We start from the raw sequence: 27,603 nt of genomic DNA, 5'->3' as shown, positions 1-27,603 counted from the left end.
TTTATCAATTTTTTTTTTTTTTTAAACTTCATACCCAAAATCAGAACTTTTGAAACGGGAAGTGAAACAGAGGGATATGAGGCATGGCTAGAATGGGTGATCTGTTTGGTATTTTGAGCAAAACACTTTTTTTTATATATTTTTATGTATCTGAGACCTATGCTATTGCCTAAAAATAGCATGATTTTTAAAACCACTGATTTAACTCTCCTAACCCTCCACAGAATGATACAAAACCTTTGTACTATCTTTATGTGTGTGTCCCCCCCCCCCTCCCCCCATGTAGGGCAGTCATGCACACTGATTAGATTAGGCAGCGCTTGAGCTAATCACCCTTCCCTCCTCTGCTTACTCCTCGTCCTCCATTTTCTCTGACTCTCTCCCGTCCTCTCGGCCCCCCTGTGGCTCCCAAAGATGAGCCTCTCCTGGGGTACATCTACCTCCAGCGGCTCTAGCCTGCCGTTTACTGGGAAACCAGCAGGGTGGGGTCCTCCATAATAACAAAGGCCTCATCCTACACTTGTCCCCTCTGCCTATTGGGTGTAGGCCTGTGTGGAACATAGCCTCTCCAATAGAAAGAGACATCCAAAGAATGACTTATGGAGGTCAGAGAGGGGGGAGCTGGACCCTCCTGTCGGGTGAAATGAGGAGAAGGAATCTGCAGTGGGTTTAGTTCCTTTGTGGCGAGCGGGGGGTCAGTCTCAGGGGGAAGCACGGCAGACGGACGGTGCGTTTTGCAGCTGCATGGCCCCCAGCACTATATCTAGTCCCTGAGCAACTGCAGGCTCATTAAACTCTGCTTCTTGTGTTCAATTCAGTTTATGGCTCTTATTCAGCGTTGCATCTCCTGTGTTTTCCTTCCTGCCAAGCATCCTGTATTTTTCTTTTAACCAGCTAGTCTTGTATCAGACATGTTTGAATATTGATTAGCTGGAACCGTAGTCACTCTGGGAGCTCAGGCTCACAGCTGTATGCTAATCATTAAGGGTTATGACCCTCCACAATAGGCAGTCTGTGTGTAATGTGCGATAAGGCGGTATCATATGCTCAGTTTGGCATAGGTCATGGAAAAGGCTTTAAGCTGTATGGAGCAGAATACACAAGATTGCACGTTGTGTTTGTGTAACAGCTGAATGTCATAATTTGCTATCAAGCTGTAGTTGGTTCACAGTTTGTTTTAGAAAAAGACAATCAGCACAAAGAGATTTAGTCTATTAATTAATTTCTTTGTAAACAGGGGTTGCAGCTTATTATTTTTCATTGACAAAGTTTAATCTTTACATTTAGGGAAATATATTCACTTTCTAGTTAAGCTACGTATCTGTGTGCTAGGTCTAGCTTAGTGCAAACCTAAATGAGTGTTTTCAACCTTGTCATATACAGTACCTCTTAGCAAGAAAGGAAATCCGATAATATATTGAACTTTTGCTTTAATAAAAAGTCTACATTTGGTGGAAATAGTACGGGTTCAATTGTACTTTATTAAATTATATAAACTGATAAAAGAAAGTAAATCATCACATTTAATTGTCATTTTTGTTCAATAAATGAACTCTTTCTGTCTAAGTTTCATCATGCGTTTAAGATCACTCCACTCTTTTGAAACAACAGACACGTGTATGTGTCCCTATCGCTATCCTTATTATTGTCTGCTAGTCTAAAATCAATCAACTAAACAACTCCAGTCATTTAAAGATGACCTATCATGCAAAATGCACTTTTGTACATCTTTTATACATGAATATGTGTCCCCGGTGTNGGTCGGGCATGTTTACATCGGCATCGCTAACACTCAGAGCTAACCTGTACTGCACAGAGCATGTGTGTGAAGAAGCAGGAAATAAAAAGGAACTCACCTTGTGGTATAACCGGCAAGAGAGAAAGCCTTTGAGCTCCATACTGTTTCAGAAATAATCCTTGATAATCCATGATATGGCGTTTCATCACCGCAGTATCTGCAAGGTGAGTTCCTTTTTATTTCCTGCTTCTTCACACACATGCTCTGTGCAGTACAGGTTAGCTCTGAGTGTTAGCGATGCCGATGTAAACATGCCCGACCATACTACGTCCAAAACAGTCGAGCATTGTTTCTGATAGGGCCGTGGGTGTAAAGCCATGCAGCCTACATTTCAGTCATATCGGACACAAATCTGAATCAGCTCCGTTGTAGCCCCGTTTTTAGAGATTTGGGTAAGGAGGAAACAGAGGGTTTTATTTTCTGACGCTGCGTGAGTTCCCCACATATTTATGTATAAAAGACATCAAAAAGTGCCTTTTGCATGATAGGTCCCCTTTAAGAACAAAAGGCCACATGAGAAAACTCATCATGTAAACGCTGCTGGACACTGTCACATTTCACATGGATGTGATACAGTTTGAGCTTCGGTTTTGCTCTCTGGCAAGTTGTAAAACCACAGTAACTCACTGACATAAAACTCAGAGGTTGATGGAGGGTAGAGATGAGCATTTCATTTGGAAAGCTACCAAAACTAACATTACGACTCACTAACGGACCAAATTTCAGTGACTTAATTAATTAATTCATGTACTAGAAAGTATAAACAAAGTACACAACCAGTAAGAGCTCTCTGTCTGCAATCACTTCATATTCGAAACTGGAACTACTGTTTGAAAGATTTGTATTTCTTTGCTTATGGCACGGATGAAGAATTTGTTCATTCATCAAATCTACTGTGCATTTTTGTTTTTGGCTGGATTCATAGGTTGAGTTCAAATTAAATCAAGAAAAATAAATAACGTTAGATTGAAATGTGTTCAAACTTGAGTTTTTTGTGTGACAGCCCTCAGACGGATAACAGAGGAAAATGTCCGAGAACAAAGCCTCTCGGATGCTTTTCAGACTGTGACACAGACTTTTCCAGTACCGGTAAAACAGACCATCTCTGGAGCAGCTCTATTAAAAACATAAAAAACTTAGACACACAGCTCCTTTTAGAAGTTTGCAATGGAAAACCTTATAACGTAATGTGACCCAGTTAAGATTTGTCTGATTTGTTAAGACCACTTCCTGACATTACGTCAATTTTACAGCCAAATAAACAATCTTTAATACAGAAACACACAATAAAAGAAAAACTGTGTGTGTTGGTTTCCTGGATGCTCCTGTTGAAGGTTTTATTAACCGCACTTGCTGAGAAACAAACGAATACTGTCGGGTTTAAATAATGAATAAAAAAAAGCACAGATTGTCAAAAACAGATGTTTCCGGGATAGTGATTATCCTAACTACATGTAAGAGTCCAACAGTAGTCTAAGGAAATACGATGCATATAAACCAGCCTTGTTATCAGGGCCATCTAAACTGGAGGATATCCACAGCAGGGCTTTAGTGTAACAAACTGTATTCCAGATGTTAGTCCCAGCCGGCCGGAGTCATCTGGTTTAACCTCTGACACAAGAGCAGCCGTTCAATTAGTGGATTTCACACTCTGGTCATGGTGACACCACAGCACTGGCTATGGTTTCAAGCACACACGGATAGTGCCCAGGTCTGATTTCCATCAGGCATGGAGAAGATGTAGATCAAATCCTCCAATGATACAGTCCTCATACCAGGAGACATATGCTGACCCAATCCCATAAACTGCAGCCAGCATCCTGGATTAACAAAAACACTGCCATCAAAGCTCAAGAAAAAGCACAAAAGGCAGATGATGTGGTCTCAATGAATGAGTAGTTATTTTTTCCCAAAACTGCACCGAAAACAGGGCTGGTAATATTTTATTTCCATGCTTTGGAAGTTTATCATTTAGTTAAGGAAAAGAGAGTAAAAAAAAGATATAAAATAACTTTCCCTAAGCATCTGCGCTGTCATGCTGCCAAGAGAGAGGAACACTTTTCTTGTGGCCAAAACTAAGGGTCGTAATGAAAGAAGGCCAGCCTTTTTTTAATGGGCCAAACACAGAGCCCTGAGGGACCACGTGCACTGGCACATACACTCAAACCACTGGCAAACCCTGACAGTGAACTCCAACAAACCACCATCTGTAATGCTAGTCACTCATTTAGTGATGACCTAAGCATCATTAAACATCTGAAGCTTTGAAAAAAAAAAAATAATTACAAAGAAATGTCTCAAACTAATTACGGAATATAGAATCATGAGCGAAACCGCTGCTGGTATTAAAGTGACAACACTACATTGAACAACAACAATTAGCATGATAAGAAAACAATAACAACTAAAGTACCACCTATCGTGTTGATCTAGTTGCAGAGAAAGCAAATTCCAGTTAGAAAAAGACAGTCCAGGCTCTGATGTTTACTACCACATGCATCAGTGACTGGGGTTTGGATCAAAAACACAACATTCCTCATGAACACTTTGCCTTTTAAAAATTTTTAAAAAGAGCATCACACGTGGAAAAGCTTCTTATTGAGAGAAATCAAAGTACTGCAGGGCTCTTCCTATGAAGATAACATTGTTCCTAAATGTGGTTCAATTATGGTCCAAAGAGTTCATATACAAAAAGGAAAAGCCCTCAGGTGCCTTTTCTCTTCCGCACACAAACACAGGTCTACAGGTGAGACCTGGTTTATTGTTGAAACACAAGATGAACACATGACAGGAATCTATGTTTCACTTTGTCAAGACCAGTGACTGACTTTCTCTTGAAGTAAGAACAGCAGAGCAACCTTAGACCTTCAATATATCCGCTGACACACAGTGCAAGGATCAGGTGTTTTGAGGTTAATGACGCTTTTGATAGGCCCCCCGTGGAAAACGCCCCAAACTTGGTTGTATGTAGAGCTGGGAGAATGTTATGCTTAATAGGTTCATTTGAGTCTTTTTAGAAGACAAAATACAAAACAATAACTACTTTTCAGCTTCTTTTGAAGTGCACATATGGTTTTAAACTGTTGGTCAAACAAAACAATTATTTTTGAAACAGTAATATGAGCTTTGGAGACATCATTTAAGGACCTTAATCAACATTTATAGACTTAGCAAGAGTTGTTTTGTTCATATATGCATCCCTCCACCTTTTTCTAGCAATGATGCACAAGGTCTGACTAAATGGATTAATTAAAAGCAAATAAATAGTTGTTTAAAGTTATACTTTGTATACAACTGTTGTAATTAATTACTATTCCCATCAGAGCTGATTAGTTTGTTCATTTATTGGCAACTATGTTGATATTTGACTTTTTAAAGAAAGGAATACCATTGCCCTATTTTAAATTAAGAGTTGTGAAGATTTGCTGTCAACATTATGATAAATTGATTATGTGTGTCAACTCTTGATGACAACAGTCCAACTTCAAACCCCATTTCCGTTCTTATATTGATCAATTTTTTTAAACCATGTGCATGATCAGTTTTCTAAAGATGTTGGAGACAACATATTGATTAAACCCGTAATAATGGACGATTTAAATGCGTTACTCTCACTGATAACTGTCACACTTGGATCACATAATAGGGGGCATATGTGCTGCTGCATTGCCTGGAAAAGCATCAGTCTGCTCGGCTTTCCTGCCACGAGTTTCCCCTTCACATTAGCTCTTGGAGAAAATAACACCAATAAGATATGTGGAAACATTAAGTTAAAAAGTCACAAAGCGTGTGTCTGATATTCTGCAACGAAGGGTTGTTTCACAGGCAACAAATGTCTCTGTTCTTCTAGAAAAGTCGTGTTAAAAAAGAGTTTCACTACTTACGTGTAACTGCTGCCGATGCGTTTTTTTTAAGCGACGCTTCTGAAATCCAGCTGAATCTTTTTGTGTCCTCTTCTTTGTGTAGTTTAATTTGTCGTGGTTTGTCCTGTTTTGTTTTCTTATCTCAGTGTGTCTTCTTCATCCTCCACGTTTTTCTTCCAGGAACCACAGAAGAATGAATGGTTCCGTCCCTCTCTTCTGCACCCGGACAGACTACCGCTGATGGGAGTGACTGCAGCCGTTAGCTCCCTCCCACATCCTCCAATCACCGCTGCTCGCACTGCACTCAGGAGCATGCATTATTTATCTAATGCCACTATATGCAATTACAATCTATGTTTATAGCCACTGCTGTGTTGCTGCAGGTGATTAAACATATTTAGTTTTTCATTTTCAGAAAATGAGCTGCATAAAACCAAGATTACTGCAATAAAAGCTATTGCCCAATGCAAACATCATGACAAGAGTTGGGAAATAACTACACTGTAAGAACATTTACTCAAGTACTATACTTCAGAACAATTTGTACTTACCTTTTTTTATTAATTATGTGAAATATAATCAACACTTAAATAAGACATTAGTTACACCAGGAGTAAATTCACAAGCCCTGCAGTATACAAAGTCATTACAACTAGCTGCACCTTTACCAGCTTTGATAACACTTTAATGCATCAATCATTGTTATCAAAACATAGCATATATATTATTCTGAAATGGACTAATCTGCATAATGAGTATTATTTACTTTTGGTGCTTTAAGTATATTTGAATGCCAATACTTTTGTACTTTTACTTGAGTAACCTAGTGATTGTAAGACTTTTACTTTTAACAAAGTACAAGACCTAGTACTTCTCCCATCACTGATAATGACAAATCAGTGATAGAAAAGTAACTCAGTATTAGCCTAGCCTCATTTAATGCTACTTAACTCTCTATCCACTCTTTTGAAAGCATTAAATACTGGTTACATTTGATATTAATTTCAGTCAAACATTAATGCATCAATAACTAAAATCCATAACATTAGTTTACATGATATCGAAATGGGTCAATCTGTGCATTGAGTACTTTTACTTAGTTACTTAAAGCTTGTTTAGATGCTTTTACTTTGTATCTAAACTGTCTATAAGCAGCTGGAAACAGTATCCTTAATTGCTGTTTCATTAGAGGCGGAGCCAGGTGCATTAGATTTACAATAAATGACATGCAAATTAATTCATGTTTAAATTGAAGAGGATTTGACTAAGATGACATCTATGCCATAAGGACCAACAATATGCATATTAGCTATATGGTTGAAGAGCTAGACCTGATTCATTATGTGTATGTTATTTTAGCCATTTCTTCCTATAGCGTAAAGGGCTTTCTTCTCATGGTCAGAATGTGCAATCAACTGAATAGTCCTTTTAATAATTCGTGGATTGAAGACTTTCCATCAGTTATTGCCAATATGGAGGCATCTACAGACTTTTGGTTCTCTTTAATAGCTTATATAAAAGTGTTCCACTTCAGTCAAATGAATAGTTATGCATGGATACTCACAGTGTTACCTTGATGCTTATTGGACTGCAAACAGTTCTACAAGGATTTTGATGGGATCAAATTGGACTTGGATGATCGTGATGATATTGTTAACTTTTTATGGAAACCAAACGATGAATCAATTAATCCTGAGTGTAACTGAAAGATTCATCTATGCTGAAAGTCATTGTTAGTTGCAGACTTACCGACCTCTGCACCTACTAAAGGAGTTGTTGCTTAAGGATCTCTCACCCTTAAATCAAGCTATTTACACAGTATAGCATTTACATTTGGGTGTAGTCTGCATGTCACATTCTCTCTAAATCTGAGTCTTAACCTTAACTGGGAGGCTAACAGCTGAGCTAAAGTCTCCCAGCTCACATTCTGAGAGCTAAACATCTATTCAGGTCCAACATGTCTGTCTATACAGTATGCTGCACAGCAGAAAGCAGACTTAGCATTATTTCCAGACATGTGTCTTTGCATGCACCATTCCCACTCTCCAATCTTTTATTCTTAACAAATTCAGTGTGATGCTGTGCAGGAATAGTGCAAAACAATAACTTTTGTGATGCATGCTTTGCACGACACTGGACGAGTGTGAATGGACTATTTTGAGACTGTTGAGACTGAGAAGGGAACAACTGGAGCCAGGACCTCTGTGCCCTCTTTGTTGTGCTCCGCGGTCAATCAAATCCAATTTGAATGCAGTGAGAACACAAGGGAAGTCTCATGACTCTGTGCGGGAGCCAAACAGCTCTGCAGTTATTGTCAATAATACCAGCCTTGATGTTATCCATCAATCAGTTCCTGGGATCATTGTTAACCCCTCACTGACCTTCAGTTCGACAATCAGAATGAAAGCACAAAAGAGTGCAAAGGAAACACCAATACAATATATAATTTAAAACAAATAATACATTATTGAATCTGTCCAATAAATGCAGTTTGAGCTACAGTGTTAGCTTCCCAATGTGGATCTTTAAATTCTCACTTGTTCAACTGATTGGTAGCCATTTGAAAGATTTTTCAATATACAACCCACCAATTACAGTATAATGATTTACTGCATATGAGGGATCAATAACGAACCTATTCTGGGTACCTAACTGGAAAAATATGTATTCAGAAGGCAAGAAAAGGAGAAGTTAGGGAATAAAGGGGTTACATAAAAATATGTTGAAAAGATTAATCTTTTTTATGAATGAAAATGTAGTTACTTTGTACTTACAGGCTACAGTGTTGTTGTTGCTGGGGGACAAGGCACTTTTACTGTGCAAAACAATATTATATCATATCATTTATCTTAAAACCATGATTCACTGACATACTTATGTCAAAGGACATTGTAGAAAAGAGACTGCTGTTTATGCCTTTACTGTAATTATTTTGTATTCAAAGTGATATTATTATACAAGTCTAGAGAACAGTTGAAGAACCTAGACCAGTTGACTGAGACGTGTGGCAAGCTATTCCTCCTGCATACAGAAATTAACAATTGTTTGGATTGCCATGAAAATTGGTACAGATGGCCATGGGGCCTAGAGGATCAATCATACAGACTTTGGTTATCCTCACACTTTTCCTCTAGCTCTACCATGACACTGACATTAGTTTTATATCAGATGGATTGCCATATCAGGATGGATTACCTTCACTTGGTGACTTTTCCTCAATGGTCAAACTTTGAATTTGTCCAATACTTTGGTTTGTTGTTTAATGTCCCATTACTTTTTCACCTGTTCTTATTGCCTTTATCTGACCACTTAAGTATATTTGACAGAATATTTGAATTGTAATTTGCGGGTTTTAATCTAAAGTGTGACTGAATATCTTTTTTTGTATGTAGGGGACGTATACTAAGCCCATTCCCATGCTGAATACCTGGTATCATAATGTTAAATAAGGAATGTAGTTATTATCTTCTAAAGCTTTCCTTCTGTAATTACTCTTAAAAGTTAATTAAGAAGAAGCAAGATAAGATGCACCTTCTGCTATATGAGAGTGAATCTGAAACCAAATGTTAATTACATAACAATTTAGGACCAAGAAGGCCTCCTTGAAATCTATGGTGCAATTCCAACACATTTTTGGTTAGGTGTGATGAGCTGTTGGATTTCCCCCCTCAAGGTTCAACACATTCCTGGCTGCACTGGTCAGTATGATTTTAATCTGTTTTCACAGTCAGGCAGCAGAAAGACACAATCTTGTTTGGAATTCCAGTCCCACTTTAAACCTTCAATGTCTCCCTGTGGACATACCAGAGAGGAATCAAGGGTGGCAGACATTTTTTCACCATCTCACCATCAAAAAACATCAGAGCCTCACGACAGCTATCATATCTTTTTACACTGTCATATCTCTCAGGGGCATCACAGTTGTGGCACACATAGCTTTGTTACAGCTGAAAAAACAAAACGTAAAGGGGTGGAGGCGACGTCAGAGGCGGTGAATCCCATTGTTGATTCAGCAGAGGCAAATCAGAGTGTGTTTGTCACTCTGTGAGGCAGACTTCACAGGCCCGAGTCAAAAGGCAGGATTAAGTGTGAAAGACACACCAAAACCACTTTGAAAAAATATGAAGAGATGAGTTGTGACACTCATAATGACAAGATGGAATAACAGGAGGGGTTGTTCACCACAGACGGGGTATGAGAAGTGCTAAAGTGGTGAGCTGTCGAGCTGAGAAACTCGTAGGCCTCGGGTTTAAGAAGAAGTGGCAACATCTAATTAAGTGAGCTATCCCATCATCTTTAAATGCAGAGTTCTGATTGTAGAGTAAACTAACAGAACAAGCGAATGACAAATTTGTAGCCTCAGCAATGTAAGAAGTGCTTTCCCAGAAACATAAAATAACCATGTGGTATTCTGGTAGTCACCCATTATCAAAATCCCTGTTTAAATTCCATTTAACAGCTGCTTTGGTACCACTTTTTTTAGACATATGCACTTGAGTGTATACAGCCTACATTAGAAACCTCTTATTCTTAAAAAGCAAGAATAGGATTTTAAATGTTAAGCATGTGAGTGGCATCACACATTTGCCTTGGGTGAACCATATGGAGTGAACTGTCACCAAGTAAATAATTAATTGAAATACGACCTAAAATCTCAAGAGCCACTCATTAATTAAGCATTTAAGTTCATTCTGGGCCTTGGAAGCATTTTTTTTGACGGAAAAATCCCAACTCGAGGGTCACTTAATGGCTTTATTTAGAACTGTATCATCAAGTGTTATGGATTAAATCATTACAGCAATTGAGCTCACATGTCAACAGAGCAAACTCCATACATTGATGAAGACCATGTGACAGAGAGTTGAAAGCTCTGGAGAAAGCTAAGAGTAGACTTGAGTCAAAATTGATTTGTCAAACCACTCAAAAATGCTCTTTGAGATCAAAGAAAAATAGATACACTCTCCTTTCTGCCAGTTATATATAGAGTTAACTAAGCTTAGCTAAGAATAAAAGTTCAATACAAGGGGAAACAGCTAGCTTAGCTCTTTCTAGAAAGATTTGCCTATTATCACTTCTAAGCACATTAATAAACAGATTATATATGTTTTGTTTGATCTGTAAAAACTCTACGGTGTAAAAATGATTATGGTTTTATAAAAGTTACGTGTCTAGACTAGCTGTTTCTTCCTTAAGCTAAGCTAACTGTCAAAGCTAACCCTCCGTAGATTCACGTTTATAGATAACAGTGGTATCTAAACATTTAACACTTGGCAACAAAGTAAATAAAAATACAACTCCCATTACTCCTTTACTGATAGACCTATGTCAAGCTTATGATTTCATATCAAACTATGCCATCAGCTGAGCACAAACGACAACGTGAATATTAACAACAAAGTGCTGACTTTTAGAGTGATAGGTCAAACAATTGTTCCAAAAAAACACATTTATAAAGGAAACAAGAGTCGGTGACATTTGACTCTAAACAGCCCTATGTTTTCCACGGTCACCAGCATTGTTGTTTGCTTGCTTCGCTGCCAATCAATATACATGGAAGGTCAAGGGTCACAGCCCACATTAGGACGGGCCGCCCCCTCTCTGCAGGGAGTATTTCCTGTGGTTGTCTGCATGCGGCTGCCAGTGGGAGGTCAATCACCAAGAGGCCAAAGGTTAAAGAGGGTGGATGTATCAAGGAAATTAGTTTCAACTGTTTAACTTCCAAATATGCAAATCCTTCAATTGGAAGTCTGAGATTTCCTTACCCTTTAGTATTTTTTTTGTAATATATGATGTAGTAAGAAAATATAAGATGTATCACCATAACTGTATCTAAATCACCTCCGTGAGAACTGCACATTCATGAATGACTGGCATGTGGGAGTTTTTGTTGAAGCCATAACATAATGGATATGTGAAGTGCATGTGAAGAAATTCCTCACATTTTCAACCTCCAAACAGAAATACACTGCTAACCCAATTGTTAACGTTAAGGCAACTGGAAGGGGAACGAGTAAACTAAAAAAAGCACTTGTAATTAACTACATTTCAGCACAAAGAATATGAATATTCAGTCTTTTTACAAACCATTTCACTACATTTTGAAGCCTCTTTATTATGTAGTATTTGTTTTCCGGAACAAATCATATAACTTGGATTCATAGCTACAGTACAACCAGTACACAGTTTCAAAGTGTGCACCAATAGTACAATAATAATAAGTAAAGCACAGTTTATTTAAGGAAATATATTTGAAAGTAAAAATTTGACCTTTTTGGACATTGGGTGGCCATGCAACAAGATGTAAATATAACATGACACAATCTGCTTTCTCCTGTACGATCCTTCAAAACCTCCCAAAAGACACCATAGATTGGTTGGTGAAATATGTCTCTCAGGTATGAAAACAGTCCTTCTGTTTGACACATACAAGGAGCCTGCGGCTTCTCAACAGTAGATAAATGAAGTGCAAACAGCAGGGAGATAAGGTCTTTCCAAATCAGCAACATGTGTAGCAAACAGTGTTTACGCAATCGCTTTAACTAAACCTCTGTAAGCATTTCAGAGCTGGGACACAACGATCAATAGTAATGGCAGTACCAGTCAGTCAATTAATGGCTTTTTCCATTGGTTGGCGAAAAATAAAAAGTCTTTGGCAAATATTAAAAGGCACTTGGAGAACAAAGACCTCCGCCAAGGCCAAATGCCCTATCGCACCATGTAAACGAAAGGGAAAAACAACGCTGCAAAATGATATGGGATCTTTCTTTGACCATGCAACAGGCTAGAAGTTTTCCCAATAAACAACTGACAAAGGAACAAAAGCGGAAATAATAATAATGGGATAAAAACAGCTGTCTTTAAGTTGATATACATTCAATCTCACTATCATAATGTCTTTCAAAATGTTACTCTTTTTCTCAGCAGAAGAGATTCCTGCTGCTGAAATTCACATTTAACAAAGTGCTACAGCATTCATAACTGTCATTTCCACCCTATGCCCAGGGTCCCCAGGCTCCAGTGGGACCCGGGTCACATCGGGGGTCCTCATCGGGGAAGTTTATCGGTAAAGCATTTTTCTGGTATTGGTTGAGCCTAGTGAGAAGATACTCTACTACTGTGGGGAAGTGAGCGGATAATTCATTCCTCTCCTCCGGATCTTTTTCTATGTCAAACAGCATTACGGGCTTCAGTGGATCCGTCTGGGGGGGGTTTGAATCGGAGCTGTTGTGCCCGGGTCGCGGAAACCAAACGTCACAACCTGGAGGAAATAAGATGAAGGAATCAGATTGGCAACCATGGTGGGAAGTAGCTCAATACATTAACACAAGTACTGTATTAAAGTACCATTTTAACTTACTTCACCACATTTGAGAGAATAATAATACAATTTTGACTGCACTGCCTTTGTTTGAGAGCTGTTGTTACTTTTTGTTAGATACATTTATTATAAAAAAACAAATAAAATATAAACCTGTTCAATAAAATGCTGGATTAAATCACTGGCTCCCAATATGTTTGATGTATGGCCTGACCTGCTCTAGTTGAAGCTTCTTGTCTAAGCTAGACATTTGAAAACCTCATTTAAAGAACTATTTAAGGCCTAAAGAGGTAAATGTATATTATTATAACCATATACTATATATATTCATTCAATATTTTACAAAGTAATGCTATACAGAATGATTGTCAAAACTGTTATTTTATTTACTCTTCAATCAATCCATTCGCCACCCATTAGATTCATTTTGTGACCTTCTGAAGGGGCTTGACCCCCATTTTGGGAACCACTGGATTACATTTACTGTATAAAAACTAGTTTAAACTAGCTCTACCAACACCAGCTTCACAGGGGTGTTTTTTATACTTCTATATAAAAATACTTTGACTTTACTAAGGGATCCAGAAATGTCTTCCACCGCTGTTCACACAGATAAGAACTGTGTGTTTGACTTTCCGCTTCGCACTTAGACTAAACATGTCATTACGGTTGTCAGGAGATACGGACCTGGGTAGCCCGTCAGCAGCTTCCAGTTGGAGGATCGGATGGCGGCGTGAATGGACACATTGAAGCCAGAATTGGCCCAGGAGCCTCCGCTGACCACCTGAGCCAAGGATGACTGGCGCTGAGTGCCAGGACCTGCAGAGAGGAGAGGACGGAGCTGATCACGGAGGTCATCCATCTCTAAAAATATGCCTAAAACTAGCTCCCGCTGATTAAAACGATATTAGACTACCACTGGATACAAAACGCCCTCTGTGGAAGTCCATGTAAACCATACGGGAAGGTAGACTGGCACCGAAAGTCAGTGCATACCTGAGAATCGAGTGAAGGTGTCAAAATAAATACACCAATAAGAAAGAGCTCTTTTCTTGCTGTAAAACCAACATTGAAGCTGAAGGAATGAGCACTTCATAACAATACTTCCCTTTAAGAACAGAAACTATTGTACGTATTCATTTCCTTAAAGTTTTAGGAGGAATTTGACTATTATGGTGGTACTGTGGTCAACTCAGCACCAGTCTTTTCATATTTGCCAAGCACAATGAATAATTTGCCATTACTGCTGTCGGGCAGATTTTTAATACAGTTCAAACGAGAACAAACTGGCCAGTATCACAAGTCAAGGCAAAAGTAAATAATTGGCCTTTGTTCTGAGGGTGTCCAGACATTTCTGCAGCCTCCTGCCACAATCCATTTCTCCTCTTATGGAATATGTCTACCAGAAGTGAAGTGGTCTTGAGAGTATTATCAGGTTCATGCTGTGTTTGACCCCGACAATATGGTCCTGATTAGACAGATTTGCAAGTAATTTCTGCGTCCTAACGCTGTCGAAAACAAGTATTTCATCACATTCTTTGCTTATAGACACAAACCCCACCCACACCAAGCCAATGTTCTCATCGGAGCTTGTTTTTATGGAGTGGATTCAACCACAGCGACATGACTGGAGAATTAAAACATTTCCGATCTCAGCGTTTTTGCGACCACATGATAAAAACTCTGACATTGAAATCTTCACTGATCATTGCGGAAAATTACATGCGGCTCTCTTAATTGTTCTCACATGCATTAAACTGGGTTTCTCAACACAGAGCAGTCCCGAACCACACCAGATCTGTGTAAACAACTTGCAGAGCTCATGTCCTTTACACGAGAAGGGAAAACTGCAGTCCTGACATCAAGCGAGATTCAGGTGTTATGCAAGCAGGTGGGAGATTGAATTTCAAGCTTTTGCTTCTTTAAGGAAAGGAACCTCAAACCCCAACTCACATACTGTCCATTTCTTACATTCATTCCTGCATGAGTGCCTCAACGCCAGGCCCTGCTCATCTGGATCCAAAGCAGGAGAATCCACAAATGGGCTCAAAGAAAAGGAAAGGCGGGGGGAAAGTGGGAAGAGACCCTGAGAGAGCAGAAGGGATATTTGGGGGTGATTTAAGGCTTGGGCCAAGTCCAGGGTTCCTCCGCGAGAAGTTCAGGGACCCCTCTGTGACCCATTTAGTCGGGATCCCTCTTCTCACACAGAGTGAGAGCGAAGAAGGGGGATTTTGAAAAGCAACTTGAAAGGAGAAACTATGTAAAAAGGGGACAAAGCTCTTTCATGAGCTAAATGGAGAAAACGCCAAAAAAGGAAAGCATAGAAAGAGAAAAGGGGAAGAAAGTGGAGCCGTCTGAAAGGAAAAGAGGAATCTCAGGCTGGAATGCATCAGGAGGAGCCGGCTGTCACTGTGGTCGTTGACAATAAAGTCTCAAACATAAAACATGGACGCTTGTAAAGCAGCAGTGTCGTTCTTCACTCTCTTATCATTCAAATGATTTAGACGGTGATGCCCGACAGTAAACCTTCAGGGTGATTTGAGCTCTGCTCGCTTATGGCTGTGTAAACAGAAGTGTCTAAAAATATGACAAATCAATGACGGGACTATAAATAAAGTATTCAGTCAAAACAGGCTATTTTGGTGTATTCCCAGGAGCTCTTTTTTTAGATGTGAGATGAGATGTTAAAGGTGTTAACTTTAGTCACTCAAACGACAGGGAATTAACTCAGCTTTAAGGAGATTTGTCTCACCTTTTAACTCAACTTTTTTGTTTGTTCTACACACACCTTTTAATGTTTTTGTCGCACTGCTCCCATCAACCTCTCCATTTGCAGAAGACAGCTGTTTTCAGTTAAAAACATCTCGGAAAAACATCACTGCACTCTTTCAACGGAAGACAGAAACAGTCAGCAACTAGCTGACAAGTACATTAAACAGCATTTTAAGCTGAATATATTTTTGAGTTGGTGACACTATATCACAGCAAAAAGGGAGGGGAAATATCAGACCTATGTCCAACTTAATGTGTAACTAGGCAACCATTGGATTTATAAAGACGATAATATGTCATGGTTGTATTCACAGCTTGTTCCACATGCTCAAGTGACCAAAATGAATCAATTAATGCTGTTTTGAACTATAAAAACTGGGTTAGGGTTACAACATTTGTTGTTGCAAATGTTTTGGTAATCATACCTTTTGTACCTTGATTTTGATTTAAAAAAAGGATGTTGCTACTGTTAAAAATCATGACCCCCCCCCCCCCACTAGTGAACGATACCAGGTGTGTGTGAAACTGAAACCAGATCTCTGTAAAGTTTTCAAGGTGACTATAAATTTAGTAGCAGAATATATTGTACATCACATGTTAAAGAAGCGCTCTCCACTTTTACACACTGACTCAGGAGGAAGTGTAATCTGTAATAACTTAAAGGTTCAAATGATAGACACCAGTGAATAAACTAGATACGACCCTTTAGAAAGCGGCTCCTGCACCAAAATAAAGTGCAGCGCTCCATACGGTATTTATCAGTGATAATTCCTCTACCACCCCTTGCTGAAGAGAAGAGAAGTACTGTACGTCCAGGAGATGAATGAAGCGGTATGCATCTACTCTCATGACGACCCATTATGTGCCCATTATGGCACATCTGTGAAACATTTCAGCACAAAAATGCACTCCTCCTTTTACCTCTTCTATTTTCGAATGTGTAACTAAAGGTGCAGCATTCTCCACAGAGACAGAAATAGTGGCCTCAGACCAGGACCACCTAATATTAAGTGGTTAAGACAAGAATGAGGCCACTCCACTGTGTCTGACAGCCGAACAAAAAAAGGGAGTCACATGACCAATTTCCTGGAAACCTCCCCACAATCACAAAGCTTAAACTGTAAGCACACACACCCTGAACCTCAAACATCGACTATCTCAGGTTTCAACAATGTCGACTGATTACAGTTTCAACAGAGACTGATTACAATTTCAACCTTGTGTAATCAGCCTTCCTTACAACAGCATAACAAATAGCATTTTATGAGGTACAGTAATCACAAAGAAATAACCAAAAAGTGAAGACAATCAAGCCAATTCACAAAAATGATTCAGATTACATTTGTAAACACAGAAAGTTTCTTATGATTATTCCATGTAAAATGTACTTTCACAGGCTAGATATGACGTGTACTTCATAAAGCAACCAAAATGACATCCAGTGATAATAATCTGCATGTGAGAATCACCTCTCCTCTCCTCATAAACTCTTAATCCAATCAAACACATTTCAAACACCCATAATAAACTCAGCGTTGACTTTCAATGTGAGTTTAGTTGGACGTTATGCAACTCCATGCTATTCTCAGGCCCCTGTCTGCCTTGACTTGAGTTCATTGGATTCACGATGTCTGGCGTATTTGTGAATACTGGCTCAAACAATGAGCCTCTTGATACTTGTTGGGAAGAGAGAGAAAACAGTAGAATTACAACATTAGAAACCAAGCATCATACGTCATAGATTTTATAAACACAGATAGGCAGCACAAGGTTTTCATCATCTTAACAGGCTGTATCAAATGTGTGTCACTGGCTGATTAATGAGGATTAAAAAGAGATTCTCCATGAGTTTGTACTGGTGTCCTGCCACAGTCCAAACACATGAGGTTTTCTAACAATTAGCTAAATTGTCTGCAGGAGTATGGTTGTCTGTCTATATTTGTCAGCCTTGAGACAGACTAATGACTGGTGTATCCTGCATCTCTCTCCCAGTGTGAGCTGGGAAGGGCTTTTCTGATGACAGATTGAAGGATGAGAGGTCACTGGATATTTTAAAGGGGTCCTGTTACGCTCATTTTCAGGTTCATATTTATATTTAGTGTCTCTACTGTGACATGTCTCCATGCTGTAATGTTCAAAAGGTCTTTATTTCTCTTATACTGCCTGTGCTGCAGCAACTCTTTTCACCCTCTGTCTGAAACCAGAGCCCAGTCTGCTCTGATTGGTTAGCTGGCCAGCTCTGTTGTGACTGGTCAAGTCTTACATACAGTAGTGATGTCACTATGTTAAGGAAGTAAACAAAGGAGTCCAGGCCGTGGGGGGGGAAACTCTTTCTGGGGGAACTTTGGGATTTTAGCCCTTGCGGACCATTTACATGCACAAAAATACCTACCAATTTTTATATCTAGGACTTGCATCATAATTGGCTGGGATCAAATGTTATCATTTGAACCAGAATAGACTTGATCTAGCAAACGAAGAAAGGTTGGGCCAAAACTGCTCGGCTGCAAAGTGTGAAAGCTGACTTTAGGGAGAAGGAGCTAAAATATGGAACAGAGGAAGATAGGTCTTGATGGAGCAGAGTGTCCAAGTCTTATTTCCAGTCAGACAGCGAAGACGATGAACATACACCCTAGAGACCAAACCTTCAATGTGATCAGACAAGCCGCCCATCCCATCAAATCAAGCAAAGAAACCAAAAACCTCCTCCTCATCTCCTAATTCTGCCGCAATTGCTCGGACCACACCCATCATCAAACTCTGAATTCATTCGGGTGACTGTGTCTTGGTTTGTTTCGACATTATTGCATTGACATCTAATAAACACATGGCAAAGCACTCAGCCTGTCTGGTAGTTCTCGCTGCAGTCGGTGTCTCCAGGATCACATTTGGCCCTAATTACTGACATACTCACACGGCGCTAACAATAACAGTGTCGCTCTCACTTGTATAAGTCCACAGCCCTAGGTTGCCAGTATACTCTTACAAAGTGAAATATCTTCAGGAATCCCCCTCTCCTCCACACCTTTTATAATCAGATTAGACAGGGTCTCTGTCCAGGATATGAACTTCTCTTGACACGACTATTTCCGTGTCTTTTTATGTGAACAACAGAGTGCAACACTGTGGATGTCGTCCAGGACAGTGTCTAAAAAATGGTCGCTGTTATATCCATATTTTAACAAAATCCCACATAAAGCTTTTGCCATATTTCAGTCTGGACTAAGGCAGCTGGCTGACAAACCATAGACTGTAATGAGGGTTCACATTGTCCAACATTCAAATGTTATTCAATTATGTATATATTTTTACTTATTGCAGCATATAATTAAAAAATCCACAATAATCCATACATTTATCATACATACAAATTATCCTTAAAGTCAGAATGTTGTATAGAAAGGGATGATTTTCTCCTCATTTCCTTTTCTCAATAAAACACAGAAGACATATAGCTGCAAAACGACTGAATGCAAACGGAGTTCCCAGACTTCTATAAAGACGTGTAATGATCTCAGCCTCTTGGCAGTATGTGCTGCAGTGAATACTTTTTGGTGGGATATCTGCAGCTTGTGTCAGCCAACGTTTGTATTTCACAAGATCCTATTTCAAAATGTATGTCAGACTCCTCTCTTTACCAGATCTGAATGAGTGCATAGTGACATGTACACACACTTTTTCACCACAGTGCAGTTATGAAACTCAACCTCAACTTTGTCCAAATCCACAAATGAAACCCTGCTGGAGGTATTACGTGTTATATGTTCTGATGAATATAAATCACAGTGCGGACAAAGTGGGGAAAAACCCCATTTATGAATAATGAAGCATGTGAACTTACACGGAGCGATGTCATTATACAGAGGGTCAATGTTGTGCAGCAGCTCCAGTCTGGGTGAGGCAAAGCCTTTGCTGCAAGATAAAAAGTAACCATTAAACATATGGATACACAACTAACACACACAACACCGTGTCTGACTCATGCACTGTAAAATCCTCGGGGATCTGTAAATCTAAACCAGCTGCTCACCATGCAGTCGTATGCTCTGACCGCACTCCACCACAGAGAAAGCACACTACTCTCACTGACCACAGTGTCTGATAACACAACTAAAATAACTCCTGCCTGCCTACTGTTCTGGGCCCTAATTTGCCTTTTTTATTTTCCGCCGGCCAAGCTGCTGTTTTCTGTAACAGGCCAATTAAATACAAAATGAAACTGTAAAAAGCAGTGAAAACAAACAGCAGTTTGTGCCCTGTGTTGTTTTGCACAACACAGGGCAACCGGCAGCAGTAAGCGGTCAGCTGACGTGCTTCAGCCAATCAGGTCAAGTGGAGGCTGTGAGTAGTAGTTTGTGGTCCAGGCTAAGCATTTTCTGCTGCAGCCCTTCATTTCCCCTGCTTTCACTGTGTCCACATTTAGTTTACAAATATAACATGTCAGTCATGTAGTGGTCGGTGACAGCCTGTGTGATGACCTGAGTACCTATTAACATGCAATGTAGTTTGTGGTGTGTCACCAGTTGCATGATAACTCAATCTTTGCAGTGTTCTACAAAGCACAATTCAATATTCTACGGATAAAAGAATACTCAGGTATGTTCCCACATAAAAGGATTTGTAGCTAAAATAATGAGTTTATCCAAAAGCAGGATTTCATAGTTCTTAGAGGCAGAGGAGGGGATGGAGAGAGGATCAGGGGAGAAAAGAAAGGGATGGAAGGACTACAGATTTGTGTGAGAATGACTGATGGAATTTCCTTCTCTTTGAGCTCCCATTGCCGGAGTAACAAAGGGCTTATTGAAGGAGCAAGGGCTCCTACAAGAAAAAGACGCTCGGTCAGGGAGACAGGCGGAGGCAGTTGGAGCTGGAGCACATGGGGGGAAGGATCGGAAAGAGGCACAGAGAGAGGGCAGGCTGTCAGGTTTAAGAGCTGGTATCACTCACATTGTGAACTCTGACCTACCACCCAAGAAACGTCTTCAGCTGAAGAATTCAAATCCCACATGTGTGAAAAATATTTACAGTTCAGCAGCTCACCTGATTGTGTTCCACACGTTGAATCCGTCCAGTGGCTTGGTGCCTTTGGTGCTCCCTCCGGCCAGGCCAACGAGGGTTGGCAGCCAGTCAGAGATGTGGATGAGTTTGTGGCTGACGGTCCCAGGTTGCTTCAGCAGCGGGCTCGCGACAAACCCCACTCCCCGGATCCCTCCTTCCCACAGAGACCACTTCCTTCCTCGCAGCGGCCAGTTGCTGCCACCACTCAGCGTCTGACCTCCGTTATCTGGGGACAAAATGTAATGTCACAAGTAGAAGAAGACAAAGGGATTTCAAATCAGTAGATATAAGAAAAAGGCATAAAGAGGAGATCTGGGGAGGTGACTGTGTACTAAATGCTTAAAAAGACTACAGCCTTGTAAGCTCTGTTTAGAAACCAATACCACTAATGCAGTATTTGACAGAATGCAGATTCCATGTTCTTCCCGTGGAGAAGAGAGAGCAGCCAAACGGATATTCCTATGTAATGTTGGTAATGTTGCTTTTACCCCAGACAGAAAATACCTTTGAAGACGCAACACGCTGCTGGATAAAATGCCAAAAAAATATAGTTTCCACTACCCTTACAACCGAACCATGTACAGTAGTAACACACATTAGTAAAAGGGCCTAAAGCCATGCTGGTAGTTACATTACATATTGTAATATTTTCTGTAATGTTGAACTAAAGGCGAGGCTCTAATCATCTCACCTTAGTTAGCCCATCCAGCATGATAACATTTGTTACTTAGCACTAATACTGCTAAGGCTGGTGGGAATGTTATTACCTGCAGGTATTTAGTCAAATCAAAAAATGTTTGACTATTTACATTTTGACCTGATGATGGCCGATGAAATATAAAATATTATGTGTATGTATAACAGATCATGCTCATTTTCAGGTTTTATATTTGTATTTAGTTTCTCTACTGTGACATGTTTACATGCTTTTTTTTTCTCATACTGCCTGTGCTGCAGCACCTCTTTTCACCCTCGGTCTGAAACCAGAACCCAGTCTGCTCTGATTGGTTAGAGGGCCGGATCTGCTGTGATTAGTCAACAGCTTAGAGATGTCCCGCCCTTTAGTCTATCAAGGTACAGTGTGTTGGACTTCTGTTGCAAGCCAATAGAAGTGCAAGTGTTAAGTATTGATGTCACTATGTTACAGAAGTAAACAAAAGCAGTCCAATTGAGGCGTTTCAGGCAGTGTGGGGGGGGGGATTTTAGCATTTGCAGACCATTTACATGCACAAAAACCTATATAACACACTACAGGAAAGGGAAAACCACAGAAAGCATAATAAACAGTTCATCCTGAGGAGGAAGTTCATGTCTGCATTTAATTCAATAACAATTGATTCAGTAGTTGAAGAGACATTTAAAGTCGCACATGTGAACCCCATGGTGGCTCTAGTGTAAAAGTCTGGCAATAACAAAAGTCAGTAGGATTGATCCTCCTAGGAGCATGAATGTCTTACAGAATTTCATTGTAACACAATTGATAGTGGTTAAGATATTTCAGTCCGAACCAAAGTTGTAGAACGACAGGAATATGCTACCCATAAAGCATTCAAGCAATACAGCAATGCTCATCTACAGTATTTGTCTCCCCTGTTAGACAAACAGTCCAGCATAATGTCCATCCATTTCTCACACACACACACACACACACACACACACACACACACAGCAGTTAGAGTGACTGTCATCATCCCAATGAGCCTGTCCAGTATAAACACACTTGTCCAATCACATCGAGGCAGGGCTCTCTGTGTCATGCGGGTCCAGGAAGTAGTCAGTGCCGATTCCCGAACTGTTCTGGAAAAGTCCGTCTGCTCCTTAATGCCTTTTCAAGCTGCTTTGGCTCTCTACAGGCCGATTCTCTCTTTTTTCTTCGCCAGCTTCCCCTCCAGTTTCACCTAATGCTCTTGAGCTTCATTTGCTTACAGTAAAGGCAGAAACTTTCGTCATGGAGGAATTACAACGCTAGGGTTAATTTCCTTCCTGTTGAGCGTGATTCATCTGGGTCAATTATAACAGCTTACAAAAACAATTGTAGATATGAATAATGGAGCAATTGATAGACCTTACTCTGACTAATTTCGGGAAAGGATGTTTATCTTTTATACACTATATCCTGGTCACTTTTACATAACCATTGCATCACATTGAAGAAAGCAGGAAGTATCTGGCGTTTTTCCTCCGTCAGAGTCTGCCCGGCACATGGCTGGCTGAATCCTTCCACTTATAGGCAACCAAATGTGTAGAACAATGAAACAGGCCACCCACCGCAGGCCATAAGACAAACTTGCACTTTACTTTTGCAGCATTGTTCCAGTCTTCTAATTACCCTTTTTAAAAATAACCCTCAAAGGAGTTACCTACTTCAGATGCAATTCATTACAGGTTCCACATGTGGAAACCTGAGAGCAGGCAGATGTTTAGACGACGCTGCATGCCCCCTTCTTTGCCTTATTCTGTTCTTCATCAAAGGTCTATATGACGGGTCCTTTTTAAGGTTCAACCATACAGAGACTTCCGATGTGTGCTTGAAGATAAACGCAAATGAAAGTGTTCCTTTAGTGTGATTCTGTTTTAAATATTCACATCCAGCTTGTCAGAGATTCTGACGTTAAAGCCTGTGAGAATAAATACAACAAAACATTGCTCTCTAGTGGACATTTAGAGCATTACAAGAGCTATGTTAAGATTAACCTTGCCTGGGAAACAGTGCATTCAATGAACTTGCAAGGATATTTGTTTCATGTGCCTCCCTCTTGACCACGTTGTTTAGTAAAGTGCATTATCTAACCAGCTGATACTTTAACTCAATAAACTCATCTAAACTCCGCTCAACCCTAGAAAACCGGCTTTGATGCACAAAGTAAATGTGATTTTGAGTCTGCTTACCTAAATTGTAATTGCTCTTTATCAAGCACTCACTGATCTGGTTTGGGTTTCCAATCTGGCACGCTAGAAAAGAGTTAGACGGATACAGAGAAGCTCACCAAATATCTATTTATGTGCAAATAAACAGCAAGTTGTTGTCATTGTGGATCTCATTTAAATCTCAGGAGTTCACTCTGATGAAGTAACATGATCTAGAGAGCCTTTCTTAGATCTTAACATTTTTCCATGAGATTCTACAAAATACATTTTGGTCATTATCTAGCGTTTCAGTAAAACATACCTGTTGAGAACACCAGGATGGTGTTGTCCCACAGCCCCCCCTGCTGCAGGGCCAGGGTGATGTTTCCCACGGCCTCGTCCATGGCCGACACCATGCCGGCATACTGCCTGCGATGGGGGTCTTTGATGAAACTGTAGGGGGCCAGGTAGCGCTCGGGCACCTGCAGCGGAGCATGGACTGCTTGAAGCGCAACGTACAGGAAGAGTGGCTGAAAGATGAAGATGACAGCATGTGAGGAAACTTCTCTGTGACTTTCTGACGTAAACAACAGTAGTGAGTGCAACCAAAAAATACTGTATTACCTCAAAGTAGGAACTGATTATAAGGGCAAACATTTTGATATATCGAAAGTTGATGGGAAACAGCTGCTTATTTCGACATCCAGCAGTTATGGATCATTCATTCTTGTTTCTACTAATCAAAGTCCAATTCTATCTCCTTAACATCTGTTTAAGTCTCTACCAACTCCTGAGGGAAATATCTGTTTCTTTAACTGATAAATCCTCCACTACTGTATGTTCACCAGCCAGCCTCTCACTCTTTCTGCCTGCTGTTTTGTGCGTATCAGGTAGGGTACTACTGAGGTTTTTTGTTGTTGAGATCTTTGCTGTGGCTGTGAATGATAAAACAAACAGTGAAAGGGAAAGGGAAAGGGAAGCATTATACTGGCCAAAAGCAAACATATGAGCTGCAAATCACTAATAAAAAATATATAAACAAAAAAAGGAAAACCCCTTCAGTCTAACTGTATACTTTGAGTGTCTAGTGTTTTTTTAGGATAAATAACTCAGTAGAAATAAAGTTAATCAGATCATCCAGATCAGGACTTAATGCTCTACACTGTGACACTTTGTGCAGGTGTGTGACTTGAGTGTGTGTCACCTTGTTAGAGTTGTGTTTTGTGATGATGCTGGTGGCTCTCAGGCTGAGCAGCTCAGTGGAATAGTCTCCTTTGTATCCCGTGGCGACCTCTTCTCCGTCCCGCAGGTCCAATGCACAGCGACTCAGGTTCAGAGCAGCAATCCGAGAACAGCGGACATGAGTGAAGTAATCCTCGCTACCTGTGAGGTAACCTGGAGCACAAAATAATACAATTAGAAATGTGTAATACTGGGAATAAAACTACATGAAATGCTTTGTGATAATTAGATATACCAAAGTATGTGTCAAAGCCCCGGCGTGTGGGCAGGCAGTCCTTCTTGTACATGCCCAGGTGCCACTTGCCCACCATGTGAGTGGCGTAGCCCGCCTCCTTCATCAGCTGAGGCAGCAGTTTCTCGTCCAGAGGCACACAGTAGGGCTGACAGGGCCAGATGATCTGGTGCTGCATGCCGGTGCGGATCTGAGGAGGTTGAAATAAACATATACTGTTAGGAAATACATTTTGTTGAAAATGCATAGACTGTGAAAATGGGACAAAGCAACATCTAAAATAGCGAAAGGGGAACAGACAGCCTCTGAGGCGACAGTGATGCAAACTAAAGTTTCAAAATAACGACGTTGTCCTCTTGTACTTTCCGACAATGTCCAAATTGAACTTTTCCCCATGGAAAGTTCTATTAAAAACAACCAGATTCAGAGACAGCTTCATCCCGCAGGCAATAAGACTGTTAAGCAACTGAACTGCTGAAACAATTTCATAACATTCATCTGCTACTTAGTAATTATTTATCTATTATCTAATATATCATTCCAATAACATGTATATAGACTCGTATTGCACTATTCCACTTTTTCTTTTCTCATTTTTTTTTAAAAAACCTTTATTTTTGTATTATTTTAATATAATATACTTTAATATTGTTTTAATATTGTCTGCTTATCTGTATTATTGTGTTGCATTGTTGGAGAAGCCTGTGACCTAAGATTTTCAACTACATAATTACTCTGTAGCTATGTTAGTTTGACAATAAAGAACCTTGAACCCATTAAACACACTAAAATAAACAAACACAAAGTCATACATTGGACTTTACTTGTCATCATGATGATCCCTTCCCTATATTTGACGGGAGTTATAGTTCCTTTTTAGATTTAGTTTCTTCAAATTGTTACTACTTTTTAAGCTAAATAAACAATTTTTAACATTCTTTGATCAGCTGGAAAATGAATCTTCACAAAGCCTTTTTTATTGATAAAATAAATAGTCTAAATAAACTTGCCTTGCCATAATCTTAAACCAATGAACAGCAGTAAAATGCAACACACACCATAATGCACCGGTAATAAACTCTAAAATGTACGCACTTTTAAATTATGTTATACTGCAAATAAAACACGTTTTTAAAATTGTTTTATCCTTCCTACTGTACTAACTTGTATTTATATTTATATTTCTTGTGAACATTTAGTATTTAATTTATAACTAAGTTGTTAGTATAGTTTATAAAATGGTTCTACATTTGTTCCTTGTTTACAATGTATTTCCTCTTACTGTTTTTATGTATACGCCAAAGCAAATTAATTGTATGGGTGAATCTTTCAAAAAACCTGTTAATATTAATAAAAAACATCTTAAATAATGGTAAAATTGTTTAACTTTTCCTAGTTTTAAATCAACTTGGGGTTTGAATGCATGACTTTTTGCAGTATCCTCAGAGTGTGATACTTTTGCAAAAGGATCTAGATACTTCTCTGACCACTATACCCTGCAGGAATCCATAGAAACCCAGCCATGCAGGGGTCTCAGTGTGTGGGTCTCAGGGAGAGGGTCTCAGGGTGAGGGTCTCACCTGGTACCTCCCGGTCATCAGCAGGTTTCTGGACGGGGTGCACAGAGGCTGGACATAGTAGTTCTCCAGGCGGACTCCTCCCGCGGACAGCTTGTCCAGGTTCGGCGTGCGGATCTCTGAGCTGTGGTAGCCGACATCATACCAACCATAGTCATCTGCCAGGATGAACACGATGTTGGGCTGCTGGGAGGCTAACACCATAGAGGAGCTCACGAGAAACACAGCTAAAAAGAGCGGGTAATCCATCGTTAGTCTCAGGTAAGAACTCAGCAGAGCTCTATTAAGTCCAAATCGTCTGTCACAATGTAAATAAGGAAATCCGGTAGGCTATACAACGGTAGAAAAAATAAAAACATGGCGAGTAAAACGCTTAGAGCTAGGTTGTCATAACTTCTTCTCTTTTTCGTTATAACATCCACACACAAAAAGTCCCTAAAGTTTTGAAGTTACTGCGTCTAGGTGTCACTTCCGTGTCCTTCAGATTGAAAACACTGCCTTGACTGCAGTAGCCAATGAAAGGGCTGGAAAAATCAGACAATCACGTGAATGAAAAAACAGCCAATCACATGAGTGAAAACACAGCCAATCACGTGAGAGGAAAAAACATTCAGTCACATGAATGTGTGGAACCAAAGCAATTAATAAAACCTGCTGTTAAAATAGGTAATTGAATTAAAGCAAAAAAGCTTAGTTGATTATTGAAATATATTAATGATCCTTTATATTCTCTGTGAAATTGATTAGATACTCTTTTCATAGTAACATTTTCTTCTGAGCTCAGTTTAAACATTTATTTTTAAATTATTTTAAACTAGCATTTATGTATTTTACACTATTAATGAATGTGATCCAATATATTGTGATGGATTTTATTCATGATTTTATCATCATGAA

The 27,603-nt window shown here is 39.7% G+C and overlaps 2 protein-coding genes across 3 annotated transcripts in view; both read right to left on the bottom strand.

Moving 5' to 3' along the window:
• Positions 1-27,603, bottom strand: part of LOC104966875 (secretory carrier-associated membrane protein 1) — a 397,416-nt gene that overhangs the window by 46,733 nt on the left and 323,080 nt on the right. The window lies entirely within an intron of this gene.
• On the bottom strand, positions 10,904-27,171 carry arsb (arylsulfatase B). The gene is made up of 8 exons (XM_010796172.1): positions 26,710-27,171; positions 25,134-25,320; positions 24,861-25,051; positions 23,979-24,186; positions 20,792-21,035; positions 19,593-19,663; positions 13,667-13,798; positions 10,904-12,919 (listed from the first exon to the last, which is right to left on the bottom strand). Exons 1-8 carry the CDS (start codon positions 26,953-26,955, stop codon positions 12,654-12,656), a joined length of 1,545 nt encoding a protein of 514 aa, XP_010794474.1. The 5' UTR covers positions 26,956-27,171; the 3' UTR covers positions 10,904-12,653.

The sequence above is a fragment of the Notothenia coriiceps genome, unplaced genomic scaffold, assembly GCF_000735185.1.
Source record: "Notothenia coriiceps isolate Sejong01 unplaced genomic scaffold, NC01 NC01_scaffold00037250, whole genome shotgun sequence".
Taxonomy (NCBI): domain Eukaryota; kingdom Metazoa; phylum Chordata; class Actinopteri; order Perciformes; family Nototheniidae; genus Notothenia; species Notothenia coriiceps.
This window is presented reverse-complemented; position numbering and strand designations above follow the sequence as displayed.

Coding starts and splice junctions, on each gene's coding strand:
- arsb (XM_010796172.1), bottom strand. CDS start 26,955: ATGGATTACCCGCTCTTTTTAGCTGTGTTTCTCGTGAGCTCCTCTATG. Junction 25,052..25,133: donor GGGCTTTGACACATACTTTG/GTATATCTAATT, acceptor TTTGTGCTCCAG/GTTACCTCACAGGTAGCGAG. Junction 13,799..19,592: donor GTATAATGACATCGCTCCGT/GTAAGTTCACAT, acceptor TCCTCTCTGCAG/GTCCTGGCACTCAGCGCCAG.